The 18,863-nt window shown below is 38.0% G+C and overlaps 1 protein-coding gene across 1 annotated transcript in view; it reads right to left on the bottom strand.

Annotated features, from left to right (window-relative positions):
• The window catches only part of LOC139709960 (uncharacterized), a 72,641-nt gene that overhangs the window by 30,775 nt on the left and 23,003 nt on the right, over positions 1 to 18,863 (bottom strand). Inside the window, exon 3 of the mRNA XM_071621908.1 lies at positions 12,630 to 12,784. Coding sequence (XP_071478009.1) covers positions 12,630 to 12,784 — 155 coding nt within the window. The remainder of the gene's footprint in view (positions 1 to 12,629; positions 12,785 to 18,863) is intronic.

Genomic DNA, 18,863 nt, shown 5'->3' with positions numbered 1-18,863 from the left:
GTGTGTTATTATTACAAAAGCGTGCAATAAGAATAGTCTGTGACGTAAGCCCTTTTGAGCACACTGCAACATTATTCAAGAAAATGAAAGTTTTAAAAATTGATCAAATAGTGCAATTACAAGTGGCCATATTTATGTTTTCATATTTTAAAGGCGTTTTACCTGTAACCTTCCAAAAGTTATTTGTTCAAAATAGTGCAGTCCATAGTTATAACACAAGATGTGCTAATAACATATGTTTACCTTTTTTGCAATATAAATTTTCAAAGACTACAATTAGATATATTGGAGCTAAGTCCTGGAATGAGTTACCTGCTATTATCAAAGAATGTCCTACATTATCATCTTTTAAACGTAGATATAGAATGTTTTTAATCCAAAGTGCAGCTGAATAATTATTGGGATATTTGCCTTTTTGCTTTGTTTTGTTTTGTCTTTTGTGTGTATTTTGTCCTTTTTGCGATTTTGTGTATAATTTCTAATGGTATAGATTCATTCTAAAAATGTATATCTTTGATTGCAATTTGTAGCCTCATTTGTAAGGGAATTGGCCTTGATAAGTCCTATATGGTCTTTTCTGATTCCCACACATGCTAATTATAGCTGTTTGCATCATTCCTTTTGTTTTTTTATGTAAACCTAATGTGCAATATATGTTATGTCCATGTACATGTACTTGTGTTTTTTGCATACTTTTTAGCATGTAGAATAAAATTGAATTGAATTGAATTGAATTGAAAAGACAAAGTGATTAGTCAATCTTCTGACGTATGTAATTTGTCATGTATGCAGTATGGACTATTTGGGCAATTTCCAGAGTACGAAACTGAATTTTTCATATCTTTGGACTTTTCTTGTATCAAACTTGCTTTCATCATGTAATTGATTCCTCATGCTGCATTTCCTCTGAAGAAATATTCTATTTGTCCCTATATGTTGTGTAGTTCAATAGTTGAACTATTTGGGTACTTTTCGGTGTAACCGACACTGAATTTTTCATATTTTTGGACTTTTCTTGTATCAAACTTGTTTTAATCATGTAAATAACCATCTCAATCGATTCCTCATGCAACATTTACCCTGAAGAAATGTTCTATTTGTCCTTGTATGTTGTGAAGTTCAAAAGTTATAGAAATTAATTATTTTCCTCGCAAATCCAAGATGGCCGCCAATAACCCCCATGGGACATGATTTTTACTTTGAAAAAAAAAAATCATTAACTAGACACCCTAAGGGTTACAAAAAAGAAGGGTGCATGGGGAACCCCCATTCCTACCACACTATTAAGACAAAGTGGTTAGTCACTCTTATGAGGTATGTAATTGTCATGTATGTATAATGGACTATTTGGGCAATTTCCTGAGTAAACGACACTGATTTTTTCATATTTTTGGGCTTTTCTTGTATCAAAGTTGCTTTAATCATGTAAATAACTATCTTAAACGATTCCTCATGCCGTATTTACTCTGAAGGAATGTTTTATTTGTCCCTGTATGTTGTGTAATTCAAAAGTTACATTATTTGGCTATTTTTCGGTGTAAACGACACTGAATTTTTCATATTTTTGGGCTTTTCTTGTTTCAAACTTGCTTTAATCATGTAAATAACCATTTCAATTGATTCCTCATGTGACATCTACCCTGAAGATATGCTTTATTTGTAATTGTATGCTGTGTAGTTCAAAAGTTATGGAAATTGACGATTTTCCCTGAAAATCCAAGATGGCTGCCAAGATGGCCGCCAATGACCCCCATGGGACACAAATTTTTTCTTGGGAACAAAAAAAAATCATTAACTAGATACCCTAAGGGTTACAAAAAAGTAAGTTAAAAAAATGTGTTCGGAAGGTGCATGGGGACCCCCCATTCCTACCAGACTACAAGGAGCTACGCTTTTCCAACATAGAATTAATCATGGATACTGCATGCAGAAGTTTGAGTCAAAAGCCCATATTTTAAAGTGAACAACCAACCCTTTTCCACTGAAATCATTCTTACCTAATCTTTGCAGCGGGTGGTCTTTCTTCTTTTCCTTTGCTATGCTTCCCCAGCACTACCTCCGTCTTCAAATTTTGACATTTAAGGCATTTCTGTCATGCCTTTTTTTCAAAGAGAGAGATAGAGATAAACTATGTTCTATTAATAGCAATGCGCATATATCTATACCACATTATTCTGCTTCTTGATCTCTTTCTAAATCAAAGTTCCAATGTTTTCCACATGCAGGCAAGGCTGTTTGATGAGGTCACATTTAGTTCACAACCAGTAAAATTTCTGAATTACACAAAGGTTACTTTTGTTCCTCTGAAAGTATGTTAAACTGAAAAAACTTGAAAAAAAAAAGGTTCATTAATCCGAAAATGTAATCAGTTCTATTATTCCAATGTTCGTTTATAGTAGACTATTTTTTATTTTCGGATTAACAAACTTTATTTCATTTACAGACTAACAAATCTCCAGAATAAGGAATCTTATTTCATTTTTGGATTAACAAACCATCAAAATAAAGAAAATCAAGGAGGTATATTTCCTTGGTGTAATTACTGCCAAACAACGCCTGGAAGTACAGTGACAATGATGGCCCAAAAGTACTCACTCCGTGTGTATTCATGAGCGATGTGAGCGAACACGGATTGTGCAATATTTCACTTGTCACGCCTATGGAGTACATGTGGTCAAGTTTATGGCAACAAAAAACTAGAAATGTCGCTAAGGCGACTGGTATGCCTCCGCCATAATGCATGATTCTCCTTATAGGTCTATAGTACATGTGGGCAATGTGTGATTACATTTTCACAAAATTGGCAAAATATTAAAATGACAAGTTTGTCACAAATGTGTTGAATGTTCACCTTCCTTGACCTAGGTTTAATTGGATGAATAGGAGAGCATGTATTTGGGGATTTAAGGACTTTAACTTGACTATGACCCATTCATAAGTTTATGCATTGAGTAATTTTCAAGGTATGGAGTGCAATTTCTGTATTGACAAGTACATTGTTACCATTTTCATCAGGCCTTTGACCCTAAAATTCGTAGGATAATCACTGTCAGGCAAAACATGCATAAATGTGTAGTAAGTTTCAAGATAACTTGAGAGATACTTCCGAGATATGGAGGAAAAAGTTAGTTCAGCACTTTCCCTTGATCTTTGACCTTTTGACCTTTGAGGCAAAAAAAAGAGAGAGAAAAAAGAAAGTTTCCAGAGAATCTCTATTAGGTTATACATGCATACACCAAGTGTTAAAAAAAAGAAAATCCTGCTGGCATTGCATAAATATGAGGGAAATAGTAAAATTTTGAAGTGTTGCCCTTGACCTTTGACCCCATGAACCCTAAATTTTCTAGATAATCACTGCCAGTCAGTTCCATGAAGATACCTTGAACAATTTCCAAGGTACGGAGACAAAAGGTAAGTTTTAATATTTTTACTTGACCTTTTGACCTTTGACCTCATGATCCCAAACTTTCACCAGAGAATCTTAATTGGGTAATACATGTATACACTAAATTTCAACAAAATATCTTCAGGCATTGCATAGATATGGTGGAAATAGTAAAATTTTACGTATTTGACCTTGACCTTTTTGACATTTGACCTTGACCTTTTGACCTTTGACCTTGAGCATGTGTACCCAAAAGTTGATAGGCACAACTTCACCCCCTAATACACATACAGTGTACATGCCAAGTTTCATTAGGATACCTCAAAAGGTTTTTTAGTTACACTGTCCACAAAATTCATTACGGATGGACGGACGGACGGAAGGACGGACGGACAACCCGAAAACATAATGCCTCCGGCACCACTTCGTGGCGGAGGCATAAAAAACACCAATGACTTTTTGTGATCACAACACATGACGCAGTGGTCACATGAGATGGCTAATTGTCACAGTGAAATGTGATGTGCTCCATCGAAATGAGTCATAAGTCGCAAAAAACAAAATTGTAGTTATGCCTATACTTGAATTTTACATACTATTAGATTAACAATGATATATAATACATCCCATTTCCGCATCCCTAGAAATCTTAAAAACGAATATTAACTAGTGATGCTAATGATGTCAGTCCAATTCTAAAAAAATGGAGAAAATCGCTCTCAAAGTTCAGGATATTTTCAAGCTCACAACCTGTTTCTTTTCCCGGACAAAACAATACAACTGTCCTGCTTAGCGACGGCGCTTACGCTCCATCGTACGCACTACCATAAAAGGCGACAGCTTGGATGTGTGAGATAATTATCCAATCACAGAACAGGTCTACTATTAACAATTCTGACCAATACGGTAGCCTGAATGTAAACTTCGGTGCGTTTGTGTCTGTGCCGCTGTATGAATGAATCGGTATGCGTTGTGTGTCGGCTGCGGTGTAGTTTGCGGTAAGTTTTTATTCTTACAAACAATAGAAACAGAAAAAAGAAAGAGGCATGCAATGCGTATTACGAAAATCCTCATTTACGGAGAGCGTCGATTGCTTCCATTCTCCTCCCATGTTGCTGCCAATGGAAACTAAAGAGGATGCTTTTAGTCTGGTAGGAATGGGGGGTCCCCATGCACCCTCCGAACACATTTTTTTAACTTACTTTTTTGTAACCCTTAGGGTGTCTAGTTAATGAATTTTTTTGTTTCCAAGAAAAAATCGTGTCCCATGGGGGTCATTGGCGGCCATCTTGGCAGTCATCTTGGATTTTCAGGGAAAATCATTAATTTTCATAACTTTTGAGCTACACAGCATACAATTACAAATGAAGCATTCTTCAGGGTAAATGTGACATGAGAATCAATTGAAATGGTTGTTTACATGATCAAAGCAAGTTTGAAAGAAGAAAAGCCTAAAAATATGAAAAATTCAGTGTCATTTACACCGAAAAATACCCAAGTAGTTTAACTTTTGAATTACACAACATATAGGGACAAATAAAACATTTCTTCAGAGTAAATAAGGCATGAGGAATCGTTTGAGATAGTTATTTACATGATTAAAGCAAGTTTCATACAAGAAAAGTCCAAAAATGCGAGAAAAACCTGTGTCGTTTAGTCTAGAAATTGCCCAAATAGTCCATAGGCATACGTGACAATCTCATACCTCATAAGAGTGACTAACCACTTTGTCTTAACAGTTTGGCAGGAATGGGGGGGGGGGGGGTCCCATGCACCCTCCTTTTTGTATCCCTTAGGGTGTCTATTTGATATTTTTTTTGTTTCCAAGTAAAAATCGTGTCACATGGGGATAATTGGATATCTTGGATTTGCGAGGAAAATCATTAATTTCTATAACTTTTGAACTTTCCAACATACAAGGAAGATGGTTATTTACATGATTAAAACAAGTCTGATACAAGAAAAGTCCAAAAAATGCGAAAAAACAGTGGCGTTTACTATAGAAATTGCCCAAATAATCCATATAAATACATGACAATCTCATTCCTCATAACAGTGACTAATCACTTTGTCTTAACAATCTGGTAGGAATGGGGGGGGGGGGGGGGGTTCCCATGCACCCTCCTTTAAGTATCCCTTAGGGTGTCTATTTGATATTTTTTTTTTGTTTCCAAGTAAAAATTGTGTCACATGGGGATAATAGGCGGCCATCTTGGATTTGCGAGGAAACTCATTAATTTCTATAACTTTTGAACTTTCCAACATACAAGGACAAATAAAACATTTCTTCAGGGTAAATGTGGCATGAGGAATCGGTTGAGATGGTTATTTACATGTTTAAAACAAGTCTGATACAAGAAAAGTCCAAAAAATGTGAAAAAACAGTGCCGTTTAGTCTAGAAATTGCCCAAATAATCCATATAAATACGTGACAATCTCATTCCTCATAACAGTGACTAATCACTTTGTCTTAACAGTGTGGTAGGAATGGGGGGGGGGGGTCCCCATGCATCCTCCTTTTTGTATCCCTTAGGGTGTCTATTTGATTTTTTTTTTGTTTCCAAGTAAAAATCGTGTCCCATGGGGGTCATTTTCAGCCATCTGGGATTTGCGAGGAAAATCTTTAATTTCTATAACTTTTGAATTTCACAACATGCAGGGACAAATATAACATTTCTTTAGGGTAAATGTATCATGAGGAATCGATTGACATGGTTATTTACATGATTAAAACAGGCTTGATACAAGAAAAGAACAAAATATGAAAAATTTAGTGTACCCAGATATTCCGTATAGTACATACATGACAAACTACTCCACAAAAGTGACTTAACACTTTGTGTTTAGATCATAGCTCAAATATGGTATTTTGTATCAAAAACACATTCAACATAATCCTTTAAAAAGATCAACTCCAAGCATTTTGACGCCTTATTTGAAATGACATGAAGAATGTAAGCACTATGGCAATTCATATGCAAATACCCCTAAAAAAATAGCAGATCAAAAAAGGTAAACATACAAATTTAGATAACAACATGTGAAAGTGACTCATCGACAAAAATAAAACCTAAAATGAAATTGAACACTTTTTTTGCGAGCATTCTATTCCATTTAATTTTGTATTTGAAGAGTTTGAGTTGGGGCATTTTCATGAAAGCAATCACTCTGCCAAAATGCTCGGGTCGATTCCAACAATTTAGGTGCCAAAATGTTATAAATCATTAAAACTTATTTAAGATTAAGTTAAAAGTGGTTCATTCAAACGTATTTGTTTAAAGTCTTCCTGTCTTAAAATAAAGATATGAATTTCACTTGACAGCCAGAAATACACTCTGTGAATAGAGACTGCTATATCAATGTGGATTGTGGCAACTGATTTTGGAATATATGCATACGAATCGCTATTGTGCTTACATTCTGTATTCTATTTCAACAAAAGAAAGTTGAAATTGTTTGAAATTAACTTTTCTTTCAAATTCTTTTAAAAGTTGTCTGATACAGGACACAATATCTAAGCTATGATCAAAAGACAAAGTGGTTAGTCACATTTTGTGACTTGTGTATATGTTTTCCATGAAGTGTGGAATTAACATATATCGAGAAAAGTAACACAATATGACTTCACTTTGTCACAAGTATTCTGAATTCTCATCCTGTGCAATTATACAAACCACAGAAGCAGTAAGCGATATGTTAGCTTTTGGTTTTACTCTTCTGTACTTTCCAGTCATCATCAAAACGATCATTGTAATCAATGAATGGCTGCTCCTCTTCATCCTCCTCCATCTATACGTAGTAATCTTCTGAAGCAAGTCAATAAGGGAATTGGGAAGGATAGGACCAATCGATCGGAAATCAATGGATATTGTTACTCAAAGTATCAGAAATCCAAATCAGTCAAAAAATTGCATTTTCATGTTGGTTACGCCCTCTGCGCGCGAAATTGCGCGGACGGACGCGCACGCGAGAAAATGTTTGAAACGCTTAAAATTGTCTGAAACTTCGAGATTTCCCATTGGGAAGTCGTTTTGAGCCTTTTAAAATTTTGACGCGCGCAAACGCGCGCGTAATGATGACCTTGGTAACTAGCGTTAAAAAGTAAGATAGAGCGTGACCTGAACTTTATGTCCAACGAAAATGATACAGAAATGATGTCTAGTTATGAAGTTATGATCGATCATGTGACAAGGTCCGAAAATTACTGTCATGAAAACCTTATTGTGCCCAGATATTGTTATGAGACATGTTGACTGAAAATGTCATGTCATTCCGTAATGTCATTCTTGAGATATTGACGACACAAAATGTGCCAGAAAGAAAGAAGAATAAAAGAAAGAAAGGAAGATTTTGACAAACACAATAGGTGATACGCTAAAAGCGTATCACCTAAAAAGAGAAATTTTGACAATCACAATAGGTGATACGCTGATAGCGTATCACCTAATAAAATACATAAGAAATAATTATGAAGCCGAATTTTTGCTTCAATATTATTGTTGAGGATATTGAAAAGAATATGTTTTGATTTATAGGCAAAACAAATATTTTTGCATAAATTAGCATAAATTAATATAAAATACATAAATTAAAATTGGAAAAATCTAACTATACAGTCTTGTAGATTACATTGGCCTCTACCTTAGTCCAAATTTTCGCGAGGATCGCGCGATCCATGACCGAGATCTGAAGGGGGGCCAAAAAGCCCCCCCCCCCCCCCCCCCCCCCCCCCGGTGGTTTCAAGTCCCTCAAAAAACCCGGTGGGATTAGGGTTAAGTCAGTAAAGATTGCCGTATGCAATCTTTGTGCAATTATTGACTCATTACATCTGAGCATTTTGAGAAGTGGTGTAAAGTATTTTTGTTTTGAATGTTAAGAATTCGTTTGAACTATGAAAATAAAAAGATATGGTTACCTCAAGACTAATCTTTACCGAATTGATGATCACTTCTCTAAACCATCAATAAAGTTTTTTTTTTGGTTGTCTTTTTTCTTAAATAGAAAGATACCTCTTTAATCGTTGTCAATCCTAATGCTTTGGAGTGATAAGACGCAAACTAACAAACAAAATGCCATGTATCATCACGCGATTTTCAAACATTTAGCGTCACCCGACCAATTTTCAAGTGCCGAATGTAATACTATAAATTGTGCGATAGCAGAATGCTTTACGATTTTTAAATGTTACGAGAACCTGCTAAATAAAAAAGAGGCAAAGTTTAAGAAATAAATAAATGCAGGTGATCATGCTCAATATCTAAAGTTAGATATTACAATCAGTCATGAGGATGTATTATGTTTCATTTACATCTTATTTGATTTCTATAAGATATACTATATTGAAATTGAAGTCCCCTTCCCTCTTTGATGAACATTTAGTCAGGTTTTTGCTAAGGTACTTATTAGGAAACACTATATAAAAACAACAACAGATGCTACTATACATCGAGAGATGACCTATACATCCATGAAACACTCTGTACCCTGTGATAAAGATCTGTTCTTTTTTAATGAACTTGGTCTTGGTCGATGGAAAGATGAAAAAAAAAGGTAAAGTGTAGCACTCTGTTATCAAGTACGGATGATTGCAAAAAGGGTGTATTCCCGCCTTTTCTAGACGGGTAAACGATGAAAAGCTTAGTATGCTATTACATAAAAGCTTGTAGCTGGAACTGATTCACAATCACCTTTAACATTTCATAAAGTCCCCCTTTAACTTTAATAGTAACGACAGCTTGTAAGAGATAAAGTAAGTTAGCGTCCCTGACTGTGGTTCTTTTTTCGTGGCCACAATTAAAAACAAAAGCGGACCGAAAATTCTTTTTCAAATTAGCAGACATAATGCCAATTCTACGACACTATTGCTCCATTACGTCGCTTCCTGCTATCAATGACAAAGAAAGAATGATGGTTACTTGATTATCTACCCGTTGATAGCACGAAGCTCACCTTTTATTGTTCAAGGTTTCGTTATGCGTGGTTTACTGTGATACAAGGCGTGAACAGCGTTGTCTGAGTTTTTTCATTCAGAATACACCTTTCGATAGGCAATTAGCGCTGCTATCTCGCAAAGCTGTTGATGCAAATTCTTTGCAAGCTTGACCTCTCAACTGTCAGCTACACGTGCTACGATGAATAGCTATCCTTCCAATATTCCGATTACAAAAGATGAAGAGGCACACTTTGAGTGGCGACAAACATGTACTAGCTTTCTGACACGTGCTTGAATACTTCCAAAAAGGCTCAGATGACAAGAGTTAAAATATACAGAGAGAACACAAGCAAAAGAGGGACCTCAATTATTGTTTGTCGTCTGATTTTTCTCCCTGCTGGCTCGGCCCAAACTATCCTAACAAAAAGAGGACAAAGTCTTTGAACCAGGAAAATTACACATAACATACATTTGGCAAGCTAGTGAATTAATGATTACCCAAATTGTTGTCTTTTCGAAAATGAAAATGAAAAACTTTCTTTATTTCCAAAGATGAACTTTGAACAGTCCGTCACATACCAGGGAACAGTGACAATTATTATTCGAATGAATTAATTAATGAGGCCAATAACCTTTGTAAAAGTACACACACGGAGAGTAGGCAAATTCGCTACGTCATGTATTAGCCCAGTTATAAAGTATCAGAAATTTTGCAGCGTGATCGTACGTTGTATCTAACTTTTTTAGCGCCATTTTAGCGTCACATCTTACAACTTCATGAAAAGTGGTGCGTGTATCATTTCAAACGCACATCGCTGGTCATGCAGTCTTGCTCAGCTCACTGCGCACCATGCTTTTTGTCTTCGATGGGGTCACGAGTAGTGGCTCATTAGCATACGCCCTAGCAATGGGGGCAGTCTTGATCGGGCAAAAACAATAGGTCTGAAATGCAACGCAAAGACGAGGGATGGAAAAAATTGCAAGCGAAAAAAACTGTCTCAGAAAAACCGTGATTTGGGATAATTTTACTCATTTTTTCACACTGAAAATTTCTGTACAGATAGACAAAACATCAAAGAATCAGAATCCGGCATAAATTTTTTTTGACCCCAGTAATGCTTCCCCTTCCTTACAGGAAAACTCCCCGTGCGACTTATGACTCATTTTGACAGAGTGCCACACAAATAGTTCATTGGTAAAAATCTCCAGATACTAGCTGTGATGAGATTATGCTTATCAACAGAAGTCTATCTCTATCTGTCAATCTCAACTCATCTCTGTAAAGTGAGAATGGACTTATGAGGATATCAATCACTATGAACAGTTAATCAACAGTCTGGCAGGCAAGAAAGGAGCTATACTAAATAAATGTTTATGCAGTAACCAGAAGATAGCCCGCATTATCCAAGAAAATGGAACTGTCACCACAGACCACTCTTTCATTTCCTATTTACAAACTGCTGCCAATACAAGGTATGGAGTTTTCGCGTGTTTTCTCTGAGAATATGCCTCTCAAAATGCTTATTACACCTTGGCGAAAATGTCTCATTTAGTGGCATTTTAGCGGAGATTTATTTATGTTGTATTGAACTTTACGAAGTATTTTGTACTTCCAATACTTTGCCCTGCACATCAATATAGTTAATTTATGTCCATACCTGTCAAATTCCTGGCGAGAACCCTGATGATGTACATTTTATTTCACCTTAAAGTCTTGTTTTCAGTCATTCACACATCATGCAGTACAGACAATTATGACAAATATTTGTTATTTCACATAGTCAGATGATGTGAGAAGTACTACCAATTTTCATTTTGAATTGCATGCTTTGTATGAATAAAATGTATAATGATTAAGAGCTATGCTGTATCTTCTTTTCTTTCTCTTTAAAATGAATAAATTGCACTGAACAATTATCAGTAGTACATGTATTTAATACCTGTTGGTGGTAATACACAAAGTCATTGTTTGATAGAACATACATACATTCATGAAGAGCATTTTTTTTCACATAATCAGCTTATGTGAGAAGCACTGCCTAAATATAGACTTGAGTTTAAAAGTGTAAAGACAGAGTTTATGCTTCTTCAGCAAATTTGCACACTAAAATAATTTTTGTTTCAAAATGTGAATGTGGCATACAAACAGTTAAAGATAATAAAAAGTTTTGGTACCTCAAAAGTTTCCCTGAATTTCCTTGTCTTGGTTTGTGTTTCACATTAAAGTACATTGTCTGTGAGAATTACTCGCCCCAAAGTGCTCTCATGTCTTAGTAACCATGCAATAATGGTTTCGTACCAGAGCCGTCGCCGTATGGCGTCGATAAATACTAGTATTGTATGAAACTACTGACTGCGACCAGCAGCGTGCATCCCATTGTACGCATAGCTAACTGCGACCAGCAGCCCCATACGCATAGCGTAATGGGGCTTCGCATTGTAGCATTCAGGATCATGACAGAATTAGTATCGCGGGTAAATGGCAACTTAAAATCCAAAAATTTCTTCGATTTGAAGACTTACCAATTAAGTTGAAGTATTGAAAACAGGCTTCGAACAACGTTTGGTTCTGCCAATAGTCCCTTTCTTTTCGAATTGATGACTGAATGTGACTCAGTCGAGAGGACCTTGGGAGAGCTACTACACTGACTACTACGGCCAGCGCATGCGCACACAAACATCTTATCCGTTGATGGATTTGAAATTTGTGCGCATGAGATGTGTTCGCATGCACTGGCTGTAGTATTCAGTGTATGGTAGCTCTCCCAAGGTCCTCTCGACCGAGTCACATTCAGTCATCAATTCGAACAGAAAGGGACTATAGGCAGAACCAAACGTTGCCCGAAGCCTGTTTTCAATACTTCACCTGAATTGGTAAGTCTTCAAATTGAAGAATTTTTGGGATTTTAAGTTGACATTTATCCTGCGATACTAAATCTGTCATGATCCTGAATGCTACAATGCGAAGCCCGATTACGCTATGCGTATGGGACTGCTGGTCGCTATGCGTATGGGGCTGCTGGTCGCAGTTAATTGCATGATTACTAAGACATGAGAGCACTTTGGGGCGAGTAAGTCTCACAGTGTTAGTTATATGAAAGGTACTTTAACCTGAAACACGAACTAAGACAAGGAAATTCAAGGAAACTTTTGAGGTACCAAAACTTTTTATTATCTTTAACATAAAATGAGTAAGCTGACACAGCACACAGACATCCTAATATCTGCCCTAAATGTAAATGCCTGAAGTAAGCATACATGTAGCTAATAGAAAGTTGGTGTATAGAAACTTGGTAAGCATTTGCCACTTACCGAGCTTACCTCTATTTCTCCAGGTTTCTTGAAAGACAGAAAGTGTGACCGTTTTGGTGATTGCAGCTGTTCTAAACTGCCCAGTTTGAAGTTTAGGTTCCAGTAGGCCAGCTCCTCTGATGACAGAAACACATCTTCCCCAGGATCTTGTTTTACTGCATACACAATTCAGAAGAGTGAGTCAGTTTGTGGGTAGAACATATGGGCTTGATTACGCATCATTTCCTTCCATTAAGATGATTTATTTAAGTACAGAGTGTCGTGAAAGTATATTTATGAAATGTGATTTTTGGATTGATCAGAATAGTGGAGAAGTTTCTATTTGTTAAGCTACAGAACATGCTGGTTTAACGTCTTGTGAATTCCAGAACTTTATGTGTATGTTTTTACATACAGGTAATAGTTGAAAAAGCTAGAAGTATGTTCAAGGACAATGCTCCAGTGGAGAACTCCCTTCACACACATGTATATGTTTGTGTGTATAACAATTCCTTATCAGTATACACATTGTTAATCAATACTGGTAATCAATACATACAGTAAATGTTTAATTGTAGTGTGTGGCCCAGGTGTTCTGTGTGGGCTATTTTTGGAATGTAGTCATGCACATACAAATGTAAATAAACAATAAGTCAGGGCGTACGGTAAGCTTTGGAATGTAGAAGCAGGTTGTAGAGCTTTAAGGCCCTGTCACACCTTTCCGGGCAAGCCTTGTGTGTGATTTGCGGAGAGCAATTTTTGCGACCTGGAGATCTCCGCAGATGGCCCGCACACGACAGTACTTAGAACGTATCTCACCCGTAGTTGCTCGGAGGTGCGCACGCAAATCCTATTTACCCGCACCCATGTTTAGGTCCTGTCACGCCTTTCCGGGCAAGCTACGCGGGCTTGTTGCGTGTGGGGATTTTCCAGCATACCGGACAATTTCTGTGGGCGGACAAGGATTTGGCCGAGTTTTGCATGCGTCTTAGCTGCTGGACACGTGCTACTTAAGTTCTACTTGTGGGTATATTCTGTGTGACCCGTGTGTCAGGAGCGAGGGGGCCGACAACTCAGTGAAGGAATTCCTTTGAAGGACTATTTATTTGGCAGAGGTCCCAGAGAATGTCATAATCCTGAATGCAGCCGAATCTTAACTAACCAGCAGAAAGGCAGTAACTGACCTCAGCATGCATGCTGGTTAACTGCCTGTGACTTGCGGCAGCTACGGGCCTCTTACTGGTGTTCCGCATGGACCTCTGCTGGCAATCCCTGCGGGTCACCTGGAAAAAGTTTTGAGCATGTTCAAAACTCTGCCGCGGGTAAATCGGACTTGCTTGTGCAACTAGGGGCAACTATGTGCTATGTACTGTCACTGTGCAGGCCATCTGCGGGGACCTCCCGGTAGCAAAAATTGTTCCCCGCAAGTCACAAGCAAGGCTTGCCCAGAAAGGTGTGACGGGCCCTGGAGCATGCCCTATCTTGTTCCGGGTGAGTCGGGGGGATTGCCCGCAGATGTCCAAGCAGAACACCAGTAGAAGGGCCGTAGCGGTAGCACCTCGCAAGCAACTCCCACGCAACTTGCCCGTAACTAAAAAGTAAGTAGAACATAAGTAGCACATGTCCAGCAGGTAAGACACACGCGAAACTTGCCCAAATCCTTGTCCACCCGCGGAAAATTACCCCGTGTGCAGGAAAATCCATTCACGCAAGAAGCCTGCGTAGTGTGCCCGGAAAGGTGTGACAGGGCCTTTCAACCACCGGAGGGAAGGGGGGGCATTTTGGCCCCCCCTCGACGTTTCGCGTGATTATTCCGCAATGCATTATGCTCTCACCGCGACATTTTACGACTTTTTTCTTTCAAGTATCGCACAACTTTTGAGACCAGATTTGTCGCTCCCGGGCATACTGTTTTGAAGCCACGCCCCTTTGAAAAAAATTCGTCGACCCAAAAATTGCTCAAAAATAGAAAATTAAATGAAAAACATTGAAATTTAATTTGTATTTTATGAGTAATGGGAGGATAGAGAATTCAGCCATTGGCTGTGCATTAGCCATTGGCTGAATTTGCGTAATATGAGAGGCCGTTCCGCGCGCAATCGCCATCTTTAAAAGCTGATGACTACTGTGAAAAATATTTCAAGATAAAATAGATCTTGTATAAGCCACATTTAAGGACGTTCCTCAGTTGAGTTTGTGCGCATCCTAGCTGCGCAGGTTTCAGTGACGTAACAAAGAGCGTAGAAGCGCACGCACGAGTGATGAGCTGAGCTAGCTGAGCTGAGCAGCTGCTAGTAGATCGAGCTAGAATGTGGTACGTACGGATACCCGACAGCTCCCCACCGCGGCTGCGCTGGGCGGCCTCGCTCGTCTTGCGTGCCGACTGTACGCGTTACAATTTGTACGTACTACGCAAAGTTCAGTGGTCAGAGCCGCATATGTACATGATCGACGGAATCGGGAAGCTTGGAAGCTTGGAAGTGGAACTGAGCTGTTTGCATTTTCAATCCATAGATCTGTTTTGTGACATGCAATTCATTATTCGTTCATTAACATGGTCAAATCGAGTGCAGGTACCTAGGGCCTATAGGCCCTAGTCGGGGACTACTAGTCTACTAGACTATATAGGTGTTGAAAAACAACAACAACAACAACAAAACAAACATATGACACACATTTCATCTTTAGGTCTAACAACTAAAACAATCTGAATATATCTGTTAAAATCTAAATTAGATCTAAACTTGTCATTACAAATACAAAATATTGTTTGTTTGTTTTTTTATTTTTGGTTACAAAATACAAGGTCACGAAAGTATTACCAAATATGTATTTATCACTTTCACCATTCAGATATAAATTTTTGATTACCAAATCTGGTGTAACAAAAGGAGAATAATAATAAAAAAAAATTCGGGGGGGGGGGGTACTCAAGGTACACACAACACGCACTTTACCAACCACTGCAACAACCAACGCATGCAATCTACAATCAACGTCATTATATTCAGATTTGTTTTTCCTTTGGAGGACCGTCAGACTAATGCCAAAACTCCCGTTTCCTTATATTTATTCTTCTTCCTCCATTATAACTTTCTGCACATGGTTACAGCAAGTGGGTAAAACAAACAAACAAGCATGTCAATGTGGAGTTTTCCACACTTGCGTCCACATGATATAGGCCTATGGCTGTGTAAGGGAAATAATAACAAAAACGCGCATGGACCTTCCTTTTTGAATATTCTTCCACCATATCACTGCAATTGTGACACATTTTTAAAATATTTTTTTGCTTTTGAAAAAAAAAGAAAGAAAAGAAAATGGGGTTTTGAGTGAACCGCAAGAGATTCATGCATCCTAGCGGGGTATTGACCGATTCGGGTTCGTTGAGGGCAGCAGACATTTCATGGCACTAGGCGCAGCCATAGTGGGTGTCTTAGCCGACCCCCCCTGCTCTCCCCCACCCCGGGCAACATGTTTATCACGCATTTGTAACAAAGGTTCGCGCACTAAGCAAACATTTGCGCACTCAGTACGAGACGCCCATTGGCTAAAGCAGTTTTTCATTCTGCGTGTGTGCTAATGTAGGGAGAGTCTAGAGGGGTGGGGAATGGGAAGGGGGGGGGTCGGCTAAGACACCCACTATGGCTGCGCCCATGCCAAAAATACACATAGCGCGTCACAGAATCGGTCAATATCCCTGCATTCGTTCCTGACCAGGGGTCCGTTTCATGAAGCTATCACATAAAAGCTATCACATAAATCTTAAAATGGCCAAGCCGCTCCTAAGCTAGGAGAGACTTTCACGGAGACGTAAAAACCATTTCACGAAGTCTCTCCTAAGCTAGGAGAGACTTTAATTATTTCAATCATCATGTTCGAGGGTAATACTAATTAACATATCATTAGCATATCATTGACGTTTTCTCCCTATTGTGTTACATGCGGTGAGCACTCGCTACATAGACATAGCACGTATACACACAGTGTATACAGCGCAGAGGCAACAAATCTACGACGGAGGCAAGATCACAAAGGCCAAGTTGCATTCTACACCGCTACTAGTACATATTTCTATTAGTGAGTATATTTAAAGCTGTCTGCAATTGAAAAGTAATGCATGTGGATTCATAATGTCATATTATGTGGATATATATTTTGTTCGAATCTTCTACAATTCTCCAAGGGCTAGCTAGATGTATATCTAGTCTTACCGGTAGTAGCGTTATCACAATAGTCCCACGTGGGCACATCGCCGTTTGTTTGAAAGACTAAATAGCCAGCTGAGTTTATGGAGCGAAATTAGGTAAATTTACTAACATTAGTAATTAGCATGGTAAATTAGTAATAGTGAAATGTTTGTGGGTTGATTTTTATGATATATTTAGCGTGCAGATATTTCACGAGAGCAATTTCCCGATTTGTTCATGTATGGGTGAATTGCAGGTAACTTAAGGCCTGAAATAGTGTAGCATAGGGATTGAAGAAGAAATCGGAAATTTCATAAGAATTGGTCTGCATTTTAATTGTTATTGTTTTTATATTTTAGAAGACGTGTCTAACAAATAACATTAAATAATTACACTGTCACTAGCTGTTTTGCCTGTGTGATAGTATTCAGAAGTGATACAAAATTTTCCGTTTTGTGTCAAATCGACAGGAAAGATCTGTTTGTTTGTTTGTTTTTTCAGTCTAGAAAACCTAGGTTATTTTGTCCCACAGAATTATGGGCCTAGCCTAGCCTAATGTTTTTAAGCCCTAATGTGAACTTATAGCGTTAGCATTTACAGAGAACCGGCTGTAGGACCTAGTGTAACATTACCTGTGTCATTGTTACGTTTACAAGTCCTAATGTTACTATCTAACGTTACTATAGGTATAAGTACTGTACTGGGGTTTCAGGGGTTATAACTGCGACCAGCCCAAACACGAAGCACTGTGTACAACTAACAGGGAGTGCCCCGGGGTTCTATCTAGAGAGTCCGAGAGTGGTTAGACTATTAGATCTAGTAGTAGTAGGAGGGCCTTGTAGTAGTACGTAGATCCAGGTCTACACAGAATATAAATTGGAAACCATGGTTCGATCAGATTTTGGTTCAGACTTGAAAGCTATCTTCAACAATTCTAAGTGCATGCTGTGACAGCACGTAATCGCAATGCATATGTCACAAAAAGATAGAGAATGATGTTTACCTAAATTCATTGGCATGGAACCTCTAGAATTCTACTGCTATACTACCAGATGTCTATAGACCTAGAATCCGGTGGTATAGTGATCCTGAGTAGCACCTACTAACCTAGATACTACTTAACCAGTGTATACCAAAAGTATAACCAGACTAGACTCTTAGTCTTGGTATTCCTAGATCTAATTAAACACATTATCACTAAAATAAGTAGGCCTATCACTCATCAGTAAGGCAGTTAATGGGTCTTCTAAATAGTGCTATCTATCATATCAAGGCAATTAGTAGATTCTATAGGTCCATACTCCGATGCTAGTACCGCTTACACAACTTCTTTTAGCAATATAATTCATGATGACATGACAACAGTTGATGATCAGAGTCAGACTGTGGCTGCATCTCAGGCTATAACTGCGACCAACCCTAAATGTGAAACCACAGTACAGCTGGTCCTACCAAATCTTACATGTAGGTAGATGTAGACCTTGCCACATGGATGCCTATTGACAAGATCTAGAACCTCAAGTCATAATATCCCAAACTATAGGCTTGCACATGTTGAATTGAGACAACTCAAATACTAGTAGTGTGTCTTTTAATCATCCCCCCCCAAAAAAAAATAATGATATAAGGTCCTTTACATATTTAAACTGCAAAAACATGTGAACTGATGTCAAATTTCATGCATATTCTAGATATTGTGTGTAAAATCTTGTATAATCAAACAGCAGTTTGAAAACACACTTGCTATTTTGTATTTACATTTTTAATTATAGTTTTAGAGATGGAACATCAGTCAAACTGCTACAATCAGACTACTGCATCTCACAAAGCCCAGAGTCAGTTGCTGAACTTCACTGAACACAGAACCAAGCTGCTGAACTTCCATCTTCTCCACAGCTAGACTGCTACTGAACTTCGTCGACACTTAGCTACCGGCATGGTCACCTTCAACAGAATGCCAGTATTTTAGCTAATACTATTTTAGCAGACAACATATCTATATATATATTTTCAAATACTACAATTGCAACATTATTTACATTTGGACATCAAATTGTCTCTGGAT

Source organism: Diadema antillarum, unplaced genomic scaffold (assembly GCF_040938485.1).
Source record: "Diadema antillarum isolate AM-2024a unplaced genomic scaffold, OU_Dant_1.0 seq00001483_RagTag, whole genome shotgun sequence".
NCBI classification, from domain to species: Eukaryota; Metazoa; Echinodermata; class Echinoidea; order Diadematoida; family Diadematidae; genus Diadema; species Diadema antillarum.
The sequence above is the reverse complement of the archived record's forward strand: the minus strand, read 5'-3'. Positions and strand labels throughout refer to the sequence as shown.